The 16253-nt window shown below is 38.8% G+C and overlaps 2 protein-coding genes across 5 annotated transcripts in view; one reads left to right on the forward strand and one right to left on the reverse strand.

The window, feature by feature from the left end:
- The window catches only part of LOC111342526 (endonuclease G, mitochondrial), a 12256-nt gene extending 7578 nt beyond the window's left edge, over positions 1–4678 (reverse strand). Inside the window, exons 1-5 of the mRNA XM_022949627.2 lie at positions 4407–4678; positions 3680–3792; positions 3273–3352; positions 2407–2516; positions 912–1018 (exon numbers count right to left, since the gene is read on the reverse strand). Coding sequence (XP_022805362.2) covers positions 912–1018; positions 2407–2516; positions 3273–3352; positions 3680–3792; positions 4407–4483 — 487 coding nt within the window. The 5' untranslated portion in view covers positions 4484–4678. The remainder of the gene's footprint in view (positions 1–911; positions 1019–2406; positions 2517–3272; positions 3353–3679; positions 3793–4406) is intronic.
- Positions 4679–4982: 304 nt separating this feature from the next.
- On the forward strand, positions 4983–16210 carry LOC111342512 (BAG family molecular chaperone regulator 1-like). 4 transcript variants are annotated; one of them, XM_088727100.1, is made up of 8 exons: positions 4984–5089; positions 5181–5309; positions 7774–7856; positions 10180–10293; positions 10784–10891; positions 14310–14372; positions 14764–14815; positions 15790–16210. In XM_088727100.1, the coding sequence occupies exons 1-7, from the start codon at positions 5038–5040 to the stop codon at positions 14782–14784; spliced, it is 570 nt and encodes a 189-aa protein (XP_088583226.1). In that variant the 5' UTR covers positions 4984–5037; the 3' UTR covers positions 14785–14815; positions 15790–16210. The 4 variants fall into 4 exon arrangements, 3 of the variants coding, with proteins under 3 accessions (XP_088583226.1, XP_088583227.1, XP_088583225.1); XM_088727101.1 differs by lacking the exon at positions 14764–14815 and adding an exon at positions 15675–15718; XR_015989396.1 differs by lacking the exon at positions 14764–14815 and having other exon boundaries at positions 4983–5089; positions 10784–10991.
- The last annotated feature ends 43 nt before the right edge of the window (positions 16211–16253 follow it).

Below are 16253 nucleotides of genomic sequence, written 5' to 3' on the forward strand. Positions count from 1 at the left end.
TACGATCTTTATATTTCCCAAATCAGTGTTCTCCAGGAACCCCAGCCACCAGCATTTTCACCAGATACTTGTTTTTTTAAGCATTTCAACTTTTCCCAGTTTCTTTTCTCCTAAAGAATACTGCAGAATAACAGCTAGATGGTTATCAGTAAATAGATAGCTACAAAAAGTAAGTGAAATGCTGTGGCATATTTTCAAAAGTTAAAAATTGCAATGTCATACCTTTTCCTCAGAGCCCACCACTTATCAATTGACAGAATTTGGTCACACTGGATGGAAAAATATTTGGCTCTCAGCCCTGCCCTTGAAACAAATACCTTCATATCTGGCCCTCCCATTCAGCCAATAAGCACAGTTATATGGTGAATATATGAAGTTCATATATTTTGAACTGCGGTTATAGATACGTACGATGCACGATCCTCGCAGTAGAGAGTGCTATTTATGCAATAGCGAAAATCAGACCTGAAAAAAATCAGGCATGTACGGGATTCGAACCACTGACCTCTGCGATACTAGTGCAGCGCTCTACCAATTGAGCTAACAAGCCAACTGGGAGCAGGCTGATAGTTTCGAAAGAAACTGTTTGGGGCTGCGTTGGTGGGAGTAACGAAATAATTTGGATATATCCACAAAGTTGAAATGGTAAATTGGCCACCGTAACGATTACAAAAGCTGACGTTTCGAGCGTTAGCCCGTCGTCGGAGTGAATAGAGGATTTATCATCACGGGTCTGTTACGAATCAACTTAACGGCCTGCACCCTGAGTTGGCTTGTTGGCTCAATTGATAGAGGTCAGTGGTTCGAATCCCGTACAGGCCTGATTTTTTTCATGTCTGATTTTCGCTATTGCATAAATAGCGCTCTCTACTGCGAGGATCGTGCATCATAGGCATAGTTATATTACTCACCGACTTGAGGGCTCGTGTTACTTAGAAAGAAAGTGGCACACATAGAGTTCTGCGATGACCTGTGGTTGGCTGCAGCAGCCAGGTGTCCCCTGTCATATCCACTACCCCTAACAGAAAAATATCAAACTTATTGGAAAACAACCTGTCTGGGGCATTCAGTTAATTAGTAAAGTTGAGCAATATAGTTCAGGAGGAGAGGTTTGGGTATGGGTTGAAAAAAAAAGGGTGAAAATTGGGTTGGGTTGCTTCCTGGCCCCGAAGCCTCCTGCTGCAATGTTTCTTTTGATCTGTCAATGCAGTACTATTAACAAGCTAACTTCTCCCTATAATATCCCTACATTATTTATTTAAATTTATTTATTTCTAAGCAATATTTATACAAGCAGGTCCAATTCAGCTAAGGCTGGTTTAAATGGAGGCCTGTGTACTGAATAATCTACTTAGAAATACTTAAATTAAATCTAACTGAAATAATCTATATCCGGGAAACAGATGATGAGAATAATCAAACTCATCAGATTGAACTTGTTATCTTGATCTAACACCAGATTCTCGTAACTAATTTACAAGGAAATGTGTAGCTGCTAGAGGGGAGAATTTACAATCAGATCTTTGGAGTTAAAGGGTTTTCTCCATTCACTCAATACCTGCCTGTTTGACAAAGTTACAAAATTGAACCAAGAATTTACACTCAGATCAGTCTATTGGGGTAAAAATTAATTAGTTTACTTATGAGATTTCTCAAACTAACAGTGAAAATTTAGTATTATAAAATAATATATAACTAATATAAATAACTTGGAATTTAAAAGAAACACTTCAACATAAGGAAGGGGGGAAGGCGGGAAGGGGGGAAGGGGGGAAGGGGGAAGGGGGGAAGGGGGTAAGGGGGGAAGGGGGGGAAGGGGGGAAGGGGGGGAAGGGGGGAAGGGGGGAAGGGGGGGAAGGGGGGAAGGGGGGAAGGGGGAAAGGGGGGAAGGGGGGAAGGGGGGAAGGGGGAAGGGGGAAGGGGAAAGGGGGGAAGGGGGGGCAGGGGGAGAGAGATGCTTTGATATCAGACCAAAATTGGAATTTGGAATGTTAGAGACTCAGGAGAACAAAAATCTTGGAGCAAGAATGAGAACCAACTGTAAAGTCAACCCTGATCTGACTCCTGGTCCTTGACTCAAACCCAGGCCACAAGGGTGTGAGGGTGGTGTTGACCCTTTGCACCCTAACATCAGTGTGCATATTCTCCATACTGTTCTTTATACATTTCTTAAGGTGCTATCAAGGAGAATTTGTGTAACAATCGATCAAGAGCTTTATAGTCGGTGATCATTTTCTTTATTCTCCTGACCTTAATGTGTGATTCAGGGGTGATATTGTAAGGAGAAATTAGATGCTGGTCAATCTTAGGGGTCAAAGAGTTCAATTTTTTTTTTTTTTTCTTTTGAGTACCATAGATTGAAATGGAAGTCTGACAACTGCAAGCTTAAATTCATCAGGCACTGACCAGTAATCCTCATTCGTTGTTGAGAACAGGGGATGTATTGAAGGATCAACTACAAAATCGCATCTTCTCCTGTCAAGATCTGTATTGTAGACATTCCTTGCAGTTAAATGCTGAATCAAAGACATTTTACATGTTAGATGAATTTTAGTACTTTGTGAGTTGAATTCACGGCACAAAATAGATTTTGAAAAGATCTGACTCCCTAGGACTGCGGGTCAATTTTATGGAACTTAGTTAATAACCATGGAAACGCATGAACGAGATTGAAGTTAAACACGTAACAAACTCACAAAAGAATTTGTGACTAAAGACTATTTCAGATACTAATGGAAAATAATATATAAATGAGAAATAATGGAAAATTTGGCAATGGACATTCCAGTAGGTGGCTCTTCTTTGTCCACTGTTTCCAGATCAAATTGGAATTTGAATTGTTGGGTTCTGCAGTGGGAGGAAAACCAGAGGACCCAGAGAAAAACCCTCGGAGCAAGGATGAGCACCAACAACAAACTCAACCCACGTGATGTCAGGACCGTCATTGAGCGCTTTTGAGCGGTCATCCAGTGTTTGAAGAGTGTCAACAGAAATCAATGATTTATTGATTTTGTTGGTGTTGTTGGATTTGGGGTGGTGGCTTGGCAGTGTCTGGAATATGTATTGATTTGTTATTTAAAAGCTAGAAGTTGTGTATGTTTTTTAATTTCTATTATATTTTGTTTATAACACAAACCCACAAGCCTCTGGCTTTAAATACCTGTAATGTTTAAATCGAGTTTTACAGTTACAGTTATTGTGCAGTTTTTAATTTCTGATAACCACTGATTATAAGACCTATGGGAAAAATACACCTGTGATTTTGCACCTACCTCACAGACCCAGTTGGCAATTCTTAGGCGACGGTTATAAGACAAAACATAATCATCCTTAGCTTTAATATTTTCAAAACCTGTCAAAATGACAAAAAAAAGCATTGAATTCTTTGAGAAAGACAGAAACCATTTGATACTAAAGCAATTTTATTCTTGCAGCAAGTCGATCTCCATCTCAAGAGGCAAACAGTATTCTAACATTTATACTACATTGATTGGCTTAATAAACCCATAAATCCCACAAGTGATTTACATGCAACCTCTCCAGATAAAATCTATACATTATCATGATATTTTTTACTTAGTGATCATTTCCTATATTCTGCAGACCTTCATGCTTGATTCAGGTAAGGCTGATTTTAGTCACTCTTAGAGTTAAAAAGGTCAGGGGCTAAATTACACACCAGGATATCCAAATCTCATAATTTCTGACATTCTAGAGCCTGGACCATCAACTGTGTCAAGCTGTTTGGGTTTGGCCTGGACCATAGAAAAAACACCATGATGAAGCTTTTTCCTGAAATAAAAATTCAGTAAAAGTGATCTTTTAAATCAACCACAATTCTGTGGATGACAGTGAAAAACTGGAACTTAAATTTATTTAATTTATACAGTTTTGATCTGACCCATCGATATTGCTGTTTCAATGATTAAACTCCTCCTTGATGCTGACACAAATGAATTAATTGTGGAAAAACAAGCTGCCATGCAGTGTCAGCTACCCTAAAAAATGTAAAGTCTACTGGAATTTAATTCAGTGTTATCTGCTTGTGTTGTGCAGTGTTATCTGGAATTTAATTCAGTGTTATCTGCTTCACATACTCGTCATGATAAAGAGTAACACGCGATTTCTTCTAAACATGTACAGCTAGCTGGTCCGTAAGAAATTTCCTGATGGGACATCCTCGCTATGCAAATTTTCTGTAGTTTCTCAGACAATAGGGTAATTTGCAGTACATATATCGAAGTTTATTATGCTTGAATGCGTTCTACAGTTGGAATAATCATCTACTGAATCATCTTCACCAATTATTTGCAAAACTTCAATGGTTCAATAGTGTTGCACCCTCTGTTGGGCTAAGCTGAGTGTGGACCACGGGAAAAATATACAGAAATACGAAAAACAAATACCTTTCGAAAAAAGTTCCGAGAGCCCCTCCAATTCCAAGGGATACAGCAGAAACAGCAGGAATTACCAATCGACGCATTGGAGTGGCTCTAAATATATACTTATGTCAAACTGAAAGTAAATTCATATGGTCTCCTAATGAGAAACTGCGATACGGTACACGAAGCCAGACCGGAACCTGGAACATGAAATCGAGGCTTAAGTGGTGTTTTTTTTTTTTTTTTTTTTTTTCTTTTTTTCTTTTTTTTTTTTTACTCCAGGCTGAGCATCCTAAGATCTCTGAACGGTTGCGTTCTTGACGTGCTTGAATTTAGTTTCCCGTTAAATTTTTTGTTTGTCTCGAGAAATACCACGTCCGTGTTAATTGATTCTCAACCTAAGAATTCCACGAAAATTCTTACGGGATTCCACCAGAATCTTGGATCCTCCCAGAATTGGAATAGAATCCCCCATAATCTCGCTATTCGCTACGCCAGGAAAAACTTTATTTCCCACCTCTTTTTGCTTGTCTTTCCTACCAATTTTTCATTTATTTTCCATAGCATAGCCAACGTCCCAAACGTAGCCCGCGGTGCTCACTACAGACAAGCGGTAAGAGGTAGTGATTCTGCGTAGTTCGCAATAAATTTCAACATGGCTGCCGGAGAACTTCAAGAAGATACCTTGAAGTTCACACTTGTTCACGGTAATAAAATCATACACCTAATGCAGTGATTTCCATTGAAAACCTCGGTAACTAATCAGGTCTACATGTTATGTTTTTTTTTTTTTTAAAGGATCAAAGAAATATCCGGTCGAGTTACCCATAGATAGTAGCAATGACGGACCTACAGTGGAAGATTTAGCAAACCTTGCAGCTCGACTCACCGATGTACCTAGAGGATCGCAGAGGCTTATTTTTAAAGGTGAGTGGTGTAGAAGAGAAGCTGCATTGCGCCCTGTCACCCGAATGTATTATAAGGCCTAAAGAATACGGTGGATTCATTCCTATGATCCATCAAATATTTTTTTCGATTGGATTAAACGTATCACTCGACCGAATATTTCCCAATTAAAACTGGGGGTATCCGAGGATATCACACAATGTTTCTTCCCCAATTTTCAAACCATGCGTCTCCTGTATGCACACTTTCAAGTCAAATAGATGACATTGTTTATATATATATAGACATTGTTTATATATAAGTCCAAAAACGGATTCCGTAAACCGTTAAACGGCCGAGAAAAAAAATAAACTGATGGCTTAAAACGTTAAACGGTTGAACAGAATCTATAAATCGATAGCTTAAAACGTTCAGTTAAACGGATGGACAAAAACCTTGAACAGATCAGGAGGGCTAAAGAACAGCGGGATAAGCCATGCACATAACTAAAAGAAACCGTTGCGAACAATTATACGAATAATATTGTTCTTGCGGAACACTGACGTTTCATGCTAATATTATATTCGACTGACACCAATAGAAAACAAAGTAAAATTAAATTACTAGCCTGTGATTAAGCTATCCACTGGCGAGTAAAGCGAGGCGAGAGCAAATCTCGCTCTGGAGAGCTTGCAATGCGTTTGAAAATTTGCATAAAATATAAGCAGAGGAAGCAATCTGTCAATCATACCATGTGGACTGAACATTCTCGACAGAAAAAAAATTAGAATTGAGAAGCAAAGTCTTTATTTTTTCATGTTCCTACATTGTTTCTTCTACGTATTGACCGAAATGAAATCACACTATCAAGTGAAAAACGTTAAGAAATGGATTATATGTAGTTAAAAATAGCCGCCGATTTTGTAGATTTCACCGTCGGTTAACTATCGAAACAATTTTGCATATGCAACTTTCTTTCGCTCATGTTTCATCTAGCGTTCGATTTCGTAAAGTAATTTGTAATTATAGCTTTTATAAAGCCATGTTCGTTTCCTTTCAATCGATGGAAATAAAACATGAGAAACCCAATAGCCACCGATTCGGTAAATAGTTTTGCCGTACACGTCTATCGAAATAAATTTGCATAAGCATGAAAACAAATCTCGTTACTTAACGAATATCATTCTGTTTTCATAAGGTAATGCGAGCTCTCGTGTCTCAATATCTGATTGAGTATTCTGCTAATCGAAGACCTTCTCATACCGGAGATTTGCAAACAGTAAGTCATAGCGAAGACCAACATAGCCGCTCGATCGAAGCGTGATTGATTTTCAACGGGTGCGTCTTGGGACTGTTTTATACCGTTGCTCTTCAAAAACGTTGAACGGATGCAAGTAACCGTTAAACGGATGGATTTTTTTTAAAACAGATAGCTTAACCGTTTAAACATTTTGTCGAAAACGTTAAACGGATGAAGAAAGCATTTAAACGCTTTGATGATCCGTTTTAAACGGATAATAAACGGATAGTAAACGGATAATAAACAGATAGTAAACGGATTATTTCGTTAAACGGTAAAGCGTTAGTGTACGAAATCCTGTGCCCGGTCACATGTATATATATATATATAACAATTATTCCACGAGCGCACGTTGGATATGAGATGATAGATAGCCAACGAGGCGCGTAGCGCCAAGTTGGCTATAATCTCAAATCCAACAAGTGCGAGTGGAATAATTGTTTTATTAAAAACGCCCTCAAGAAATTATTATTTTGTTAGAAGAAACTGGATTTTTTAGCTCCCTTTTGATTTTAAGCTGACAGGTGCGCTTACCATATTTGTAGATTATGGTATATTGGCTGATATACCATAATGGCTAAGCCAATAAAAAGTCTTGAATTGCATTATCCAATGATCCAGTTTTTAATAAATATATATATATAATGTGTGGTAGTCGGAAAAAACAACTACAGATACATCCCTACAGGCCTGTTTCGTGGTTGCCCACTCATCAGGGGATTTTAATGCAGAATCACATTAAAATCCCCTGATGAGTGGGCAACCACAAAACAGGCCTCTAGGGATGAATCTGTAGTTGTTTTTTTCCGACTACCACACATACCCACTCTACTATTTGTATCGAGCACTGTTTCACAGACACCAAGCTTAATCCCTATTATATATATAACTAACTGCAGACAGTACTGTTTCGGCTTTCTGGGCCTCATCAGTGCAGTGCTGATTCTAGGATGGGGGTGAAGCTTTAAAGCCACCCCAAATGATGTCACATTTTTGGTACCATTTTAAGTCATGCCAGAGTGCTCAAACTAGAAACTGGTGAGCTTCGCACAATTGCACGACATGACTACACCATAGCATGAGTCAGGCTGGCAAAGGCTGTACAGCCACACACAATATTTGCAAGCTGTAAGTTGTGGACCATTCCTCTCACTTTGTAGAACTTTACACTATAAAATATCAAGTTAGATTTTTGTTTTGTTTTAGGGCAGTCCTTGACAGAACTCAGTCAATCGCTAAAATCTCTTAGAGTGAAGAATGGCAGTAGAATTATGTTAATTGGCAAAAAGGTCAGTGTAGTTTGGATACTGGAGTCATTTTCATTGGGGTAACTAAAGAAATCTGGGATTGTATTGATGTTGTTGTATTTCACATTTGGTTTTTTTTAATGCACTTGTGCCAAATCTGATACAAAATGAGAACTTATTGTGACTTAGTTTCAGTTCTGCTCAAAACTAAGTCACTCTCAACCCTAAACTAAATCTTGATCCTTAAAACTTTTAAGAATTGAAGAATCCACAGTTGAGGCTTGAGGATCTATGACTGAGATGAAGAGTTTAAACTTCAAGGATCTCACTCGTCAGTTTTGAGGAAACATTTTTTTTCTACTCATGAAATAATTTTCCACTGCTGTGGATAGTTTGTATGTTTAACCCTATTGGGTTCAAAGCCCTCAGCCTATACCACCCCTGAAAATCCAGACAAAATGGCTGTCAAATTAAAAAAAACTACATGGTCCAAACAAATTTACCATTTTATGTCTTGGTTTTACTCTTCAGCAGTGAAACTTTAAAACATGATTGCCAATACAATAAAGAATTACTTAAACTGCTTAAATCCTGAAGATGTATGTTATGCTTTTTTAAAAAATATATTAAAGTATGGACATCAAGTAAACAAAGTGACCATCACTGTACTACCTACTAAAAACGAAGGAATGATGATATCTTAAAACCACAGTAAGTCTCAATTCCTGCTCTTAACTCAGCAGAAATGCAAACAAAAAGAATCAGTCAAAAACGTTTTGCATTAAGACAGGCCATCTCACGGGTAAGAGAGTGAAATTCATAAGCTTTCTTGCACAGATCAAATTTGAATTTACCGCTAGTGCTGACGTCAGTGAATGTCATGAGGTAAAAAAAACTAGAAGTTACAAGTTAAGCCTACACAGACCTGGCAGAAAATTGTCTATAGAACTATTGAAGAATGAAACAACTATGATTGAATAGAACCCTTTCAGGTAGAGGACTATGAACAATGCTTAGATTATACCAAACAAAGAAAGTTGTTTTTATCTTTGACCAGTTCGTGACTCGCAAAGTGAAGGTGAAATGAAATTGGGCTTTACAGCTTAATACAGTGCTCTAAAGAACGAAAAAAAAAAAAACAAGGTGCAATTTAAGAACTAAGGTTAAGTGTTTTTAAGAGTTAATTTCCTCCGTGCTATTTTGAAAAGCAGGAGAGTTCGCCATGCATTTGCTGACATAATGCCACGCCACATTGCTCACAAGCATATGTTTTGAAGGCATGTCCATCACTTTGTTTTCTCCCATTGTCGATGAAAAGTTTAAGGAAATCTTTCGATGTTGCACCCTCGCCAAGATCTTTCCTTGGGCCATGAGGAAATTATGGTAAACTCTTCGATGTCAATTTCACTCAATGTGTTTGACCATTGAACCCCAAAGGCATATCTTCGTTGTTGCTATCTACTTCATCATCTTCTTCTTCTTCGCTAGCAAAAATATGGACATTGGAGTTTGTTTCCCCTTAGTGCTTGCCGAAATCAAAGATCTACCCAATTTCTCGATCAACATCACGCAGAGTTTTCTTGTAGCCTTCTCTGCCGTTTCTGTCCAATTTCAGCCACTTCGAGAGAGAAAAACCAGGAAATATTTCTTCTTCATCAGAAGAACGCGAAGTATCGTCAAATCCATGGGAAGCCATGCTAAAATGCTGAACGCTATTTTCAAAAATTCGCTAAAAATCACACAGGAATCGCAGAATGAAAAACATAACATCAAATGAAAGGTTAATTTATGCAGGTCACGTTCAGATATATTTCAATACCCAGGGGACTACAGTTTCTTAGCTACAGCCAATAAAGACGAGTCATATCTGACAGGGCGCACGAGGGCGCACTGGATTTTCAGAGGGGTTTTATTTCCGGGCGCATGAGGGCGCACCGGACGTCAATGGGTTAACTTGGAATTCTCAGTGGCTTCTTTTGATTTTATGGTTTTATCAACTAAGTTGAAATTGTAAATTGGCCACTGTAAAGCATTAAAAAGCTGACATTTTTAGTATTGGCCCTTCATCAGAGCAAATGACGAAGAGCCAATGCTCGAAATGTCAGGTTTTTAACTCTTTATGGTTGCCAATTTACAATTTCAACATAGTTGATATTACCAAATTACCTTGTTACCCACCCCACTGACACAACACCACAGTTTCTTCAGAAACTTGGCCCCTTTATTCATTTGTCTTCTGATATTATCTCAGCCTCTGGTTAGTCATTATGAATATGTCACTCAGACAACTGACGTCCAGTTAAAATTCAAGAGTCAATTGCTCAGCTTGCACTAAAAAACGAGCACATATGTTTTTCCTCTAAAGTTTGATCCATCAGAAGAAGAGAACATGAAAGCTGTATTGGCGGCAGAGAAAAAGGCTGACGATATAGAGAAAAGACTTGCTGAGAATGTGGAAGAACTTCAAGGAGTAGAAAAGGTTAATTAGTGGACTTTTCCAAAACTGACTTTCAATTTAGAGTTTTAAAAATAATTGATTGGTGCACAAGCCATCAAGATTGTCTACACAAGCCGAGTGGTCCATTCCACATGTAGTGATATTCGGTTTGCACAACGTAGAGTGACTATGGGTGTTGTAAATCCCTGCAAACCTATTGCATCATATCCAGGCATATTTCCACACTAAATAGAGGCTAATTTTTAAGTATTCACCCATCTCTCCAAGCCAAGTTAAAGAAAAAATGCTTGGTAAACAGTTTGGAAAATTTATCGGTAGATCTAAGGAGAAAAGGACACCATTCTAAAATGACACCATTTGCAATTTAACCTGAGCCTTTGGATCCAGAATCTCAAGCATATTAAACTTCCATAGCCATGTCCTTCCAATGAGTCAGGGAATATTGGAAAAAAAGGAATACATACAGTATTTTTAAAACATCTTATGTATCAACATGCTTTTTACTCAACAGGGATTTCTTCAAACTGAACTAGTCAACCAGACCTTAGATAAGCTAACAAGAAAAGTAAAAGGAATAACCGAGGACCTCATGAAGACCCTGGAGACTCTGGATGCCTTGGTCAGTGGCTAACATTTTAAATTCCAAGTTCTGATGAGATGTTCTACTATCCACTTGTTGTAAATTTGGTTTTGCTTGAAGAAGTGAAGAGCAAAGAAAAGCAAGTTTTAGTGGGTTTCTTACATAAGATTGACATTTCCAGTTTCAAGAAGTTATCATTAAATTTTATTTAACTTATGTCTCATTTTTTGCTTGCTCTGGCCTTAATTAAGTGCTGATGAACCCTTTGACTAGCATTTAATTTCTCCTTACAATATCACCCCAAAATCACACGCGAAGGTCACAAAAATAAAGAAAATGATCACCATGACCAAGTAAAGGAGCTCTTGATTTAGTCACAGATCAATGTCTTTATTCTCGTGACCATAATGTTTGATTCAGGTGTGATATTGTTTGGAGAAATTAGATGCTGGTCACTTTTTATGTGACTCGTTAATTTTGTTTTTTTACACTACCCTATATGTGACAGCAGGGGCACTGTGTAGGGAAGGCCTACCAGGAATAAAAATATTCTACACAGATAAACATTTTCCATGTAATTTGGTTATTTCAACTAAGTTGAAATTGTAAATTGGCCATTGTAAAGAATTAAAAAGCTGAGATTTTGAGCGTTAGCCTTTCGTCATACACTCTGACTGACAAAGGGCTAATGCTTGAAACCTCAGCTTTTTAATTCTTTACAGTGGCCAATTTACAATTTCAACTTAGTTAATATAACCAATTTACCTTGTTACCCCCACCAAGGCAGCACCACGGAGAGTTTCTTTAGAAACCTACCCCCCTTTTTTTCTTGTAATATTAGGGAAGAGGGTGACAGAATGGTTATGCTATGGACAGAAATGACGAATCATTTTAGCCTTCAACAATGATAAATTGTTAGAAATTAAGAATGGGATTGAAGTTTGCAACTGTTAATGAAGTACCGTATTTCTTCACCTATAAGCCGAGCGATTTTTTCAGTTTTCGACCCAAAATTTTGGGAGATTTTTCACGGAGAACGGGGTTCGGCTTATAGCCGAGGGTTTTACATTTTAAAAATATACAGTTGCTGAATAACTTTACCCCCCCGGCTTGTAGTCAAGTTAGCAATGAAGCAGAAGTAATAAAACACAACAAAAATAACTTCTGAATATTGGTTATTCACTTTTATGAAATTGGTGGCTCCTAAAGGAGCCGTTTGACGGATACGTGCAAGGGCTTTCAACCCAATGGTTTACTCGCCATCCGTTTCGTTTTCGCTGTCTGTGTCGAACTCGTTCTCTTCTATGTATTCATCATCTACTTCTGGGGTTTCCTCAGAGTAGACCACGTCGTCCTCTGTTCCGTCCAAGGCATTGGAAATACCGCAGGTCTTGAAGGATTTGACAACCATCTCTTCGGGTATCTCTGCCCATGCTTCCTTGATCCACCTGAGGACAAGATTTCTGCTTGGCGCCTTCTTCTTCCCAGCTGGGGTAAACTCAAATGGCCCAGATGTCATCCACGCCAAGTACTTTCGGCGCACATTATCTTTAAATGGCTTGTTTAGGCACTTATCCAAGGGCTGTACAACCGGGGTTAGGCCACCAGGGATAACTGCGACGTCAATGTTTCGCTGCTTCAGGTCATCTTTCACGGAATCGGTCAAGTGAGCTCGGAATGAGTCCCACACCAAAAGGGAACGCTCGGCACGGGGCAAACTCTGTCGAATCCATTCTCGGATGCCCTGTTCATCCATCCACCCTTTCTTATGGAAGGAAACACGAAGAGGATGCGGCACAACCAGATCTCTCGGTGTACGGACGCCTTTGAAGATGACTTTCGGTGGCACCTTTGCTCCATCGGCAGCAACAGCAAGAACGACGGTGAAGCTCCGCTTTTCCGCTCCGCAAGATTTTACTGGCACTGTTCGGCTTCCACTGAATTCCAGTGTTCGGTTCGATGGCAGCTCAAAACGCATGGGTGTCTCATCCATGTTGTAGATGCGGGATAAAGGGTAGTCGGCGCGTCTTCTTGCTGCAATGACGAAGCGATGAAAGCACACAATGTTCTCTTCGAGATCGGCGGGCAATCGCTGGGCCAGAGTTGTTTTGGTTCGCATGCTGACCGAGTGGCGTCGTTTCCATTTCTCGTACCATCCACGGGAAGCTTTGAAAGCAGGATCATCGGAGAGCTCTTTAGCTTTAAGGCGAAGGATCAATCCACTCACCGCAATACCTACGAAAAATAAAATAACAATCTTATTTTGCTGCGAGATAACCGTAGATTCGTGACTGCAGCACTCTTTTCGTGACATGTTATGAAATTGTCATGACAACAACATATTTCTGACCAATCAAAGTCTCTGTTTCCCACGCACTGAAAGACGATATCATTCAACTCTTCAAAAACTCTTAAAATTTTAGACAGAAAAGTAAATACCAACCTTGTTCTCTTTGCTGTGAAAACCACTCCATCACTTGCTGGTCTAGTTCGGGATATTTCGGAGTGAAACGGCCCATCGTCGCACGTTTTGCAGACATCTTCAGCTCTCCGGAAAGAATAGTCGCCTGGTCTCTTCTCCAGCGTCGTACCATGGACTCGCTTAGTCCATATTCTCGAGCGATTTCCGAGTTGTTTTCTACCGCTTCAGCTTCCGCGATAACTTTTATCTTGAAAGCCATACTATACGAGGAACGGCGTGCTTTAGGCATGATGATAAAAAGTGACAGCGACGAAAGGTATACTCGATAGATTGATACTTTGAAACGTTTAACTGAGATTATTATTGTTGTTGTGGTTAATCTGTTGTCGCGTGGTAGTATTTATACAGTTCGTTGGATCAATTGATATTCATATCTCTTGATTGGTTCGCTTTTTTTCTTTTGTGTTTATTGTAATTCATTAGGTTTTGTGTTTAGTGAGTCAATTTCTTATGTTTTCCGTGAGGTTCGCTTGCTCAAATGGCCAGTTACAATCAATAATTTCGCTCTCGGCTTATAGCCGATGGTTTTACCTTTTTTTTTGGGCAGCTTGAGTGTAGCGTAAAGACCCTGAAAGTCAGGGTCTCGGCTTATAGCCGAGATCGGCTTATAGGTGAAGAAATACGGTAATTTGGATATATCAGCAAAGTTGAAATGGTAAATTGGCCACTGTAATGATTACAAAAGCTGACGTTTCGAGCGTTAGCCCTTCATCGGAGCGAATAGACGAAGGGCTAACAACGAAGGGCTAACGCTTGAAACGTCAGCTTTTGTAATCATTACGGTGGCCAATTTACCATTTCGACTTTGTTGATATATCCAAATTATTTTGTTACTCCCACCGACGCAGCCCCAAACAGTTTCTTTCGAAACTATCAGCCTTTATTCATTTGTTAATAAAGTAGTCTATGTGCAGCTTTCTTAACCTGCATTTGGTTCTGAGATTTTCATTTTAATTATCTTACTGATTAAATCAGCTCATAGATCCCAGCCTGCAACAAGCCAAGGCAAAAAAGAAATCTCTTGTTCAACGAATTCAGGTGGGTCGGAAAACAACTCCAGTGTAACCTAACATTTCTTTGTACTTTTGACTTAGTCACAGGTTTGAATGATTGGTGCAAGCAATACAAATTCCAATATCCTAATATCTTACATATTCAATTGGGATCAAAGAACTTTCTTTTCCTGTGACACTGCAAGTGACAAACTCTTTAATCATGTTGAGTATATTACAAAAAGCTCAATTGCTTATGAGAAATTAAGTGGAGAGTAAAACAGTTCTCCCATTTCTCCTTTCAAGCTACCATACATTAAGTTTTCTTTAAATTGGTGGGGAGAATATGGTGCTACATCAGTACAAAAGTCTCTAAGTTTAGGTTATATTATTAACCCTTTAAATCCCCAGATCTGATTATGAATTCTCCCCTCTAGTTGCTACACATTTCCTTGTAAATTGGTTAGGAGAATTTGGTGTCCAATCAAGGTAACAACTTCTACCTAGTAAGTTTGAGTATTCTCATTACCTGTTTGTTGGATCATGTATGTATATTATAGGGGAGAAGTTACAGGTTAATCGCATCTCAAAGTTAACCCTTAAACAACCAGAAGTGATAAGCATGTTACTTTTCTCTATATTATCCATTCATTATCCAGAAAACAGGGAAAGAGAATACTCAAACTTATTAGAAAGGAGGAATTGTAAATTGGTCACCGTAAAGAGTTAAAAAGCGGATATTCCGAGCGTTTGCTGCCTCCTGGTTAGCTCAATGGATAGAGCGCTGGACTGTTTTGCGAAAGGTTGAGGGTTCGAGCCCCGGCCGGACCAACACTCAAGGTCTTAAAATAATTGAGAAGAATATGCTACCTTTCTATAACATCAAGAAATGGTTAGATATTCTAGTCTTCTCGGATAGGGACGAATAAAATGGAGGTCCCGTCTCCTGCAGGGTTAGGGGCAGGAGACATTAATTTCCCATGCACAAGATTACTGTGTGATGGATGTCCTCTCCTGGGGTGGGATGGGTGGGTATGGGATGGGTATGGGATGGGTGAGTAACAGGACCTCCATTGATACCAGTGTTTACTACACTGAAGGGGCTATCCTGTATAGATATAGATGTCTACTCTACTCTACTTGTGCTGACAAAGGGGCTAACACTTGAAATGTGTTTTTTTAACTCTTTATACTGGTCAATTTACAATTTCAACATGTTTGATAAAACCAGATTACCTTGTCACCCCCATTGATGCAGCACCATAGTTTCTTTAGAAACTTATCCCCTTTATCAGAAAGGAGTTACTATCTTGATCAAATACTAAATTCTTATAAATTATTTTAAAAGATGATGTGTAGCAGCTAGAAAGGAGAATCAACAATCAGATCTTGGTAATAAAGGGTTCTGGCTTTGGGGAGATCCTTGCTAGCTGAATGTTTTACTTTTTGTTGCTCTCTTTCAGCTTTTATTGGACAAGAGTGATGGAATATCAAACAGAATCGAATCCCTTAAGAAGAATTCATAGCAAGATAATGCAGAGAAGAAAATTTTATCTTGTGTCAGTCTCTTGGCTGTTGGAAATGAGTAAAGGAGAGAGGGTGCATAGAACAGCTTGGGCTGTGGCAGTTCCTCGAAGACTACAACTGCAGTATGTTGCTTACTATCCTCTTTACTCATCTCCACGGACTGAGAGCCTGATACAGAAATTTCTGAAAAAGATAGTAAATATTATTTCTAAGTTTGACTGTATTTATGCCATTATTATCATCAAGAGATATTTCTATCATCTGTTTTTTATAGGTCCACTTTGTTTGTGAATATGCTGTAGGAAAATAAAACTGCACAGGAATAAATATAGACCTTTTCAAGGTCCTTTCTGAGTATCATGTGTAATCAGTGTTCATTGGTTTGGAGATTGAGTGTTTA

The sequence above is a fragment of the Stylophora pistillata genome, chromosome 7 (assembly GCF_964205215.1).
Source record: "Stylophora pistillata chromosome 7, jaStyPist1.2, whole genome shotgun sequence".
NCBI classification, from domain to species: domain Eukaryota; kingdom Metazoa; phylum Cnidaria; class Anthozoa; order Scleractinia; family Pocilloporidae; genus Stylophora; species Stylophora pistillata.

Coding starts and splice junctions, on each gene's coding strand:
- LOC111342512 (XM_088727099.1), top strand. CDS start 5,038: ATGGCTGCCGGAGAACTTCAAGAAGATACCTTGAAGTTCACACTTGTT. Junction 5,090..5,180: donor GAAGTTCACACTTGTTCACG/GTAATAAAATCA, acceptor TTTTTTTTAAAG/GATCAAAGAAATATCCGGTC. Junction 10,892..14,309: donor TGGAGACTCTGGATGCCTTG/GTCAGTGGCTAA, acceptor TGATTAAATCAG/CTCATAGATCCCAGCCTGCA.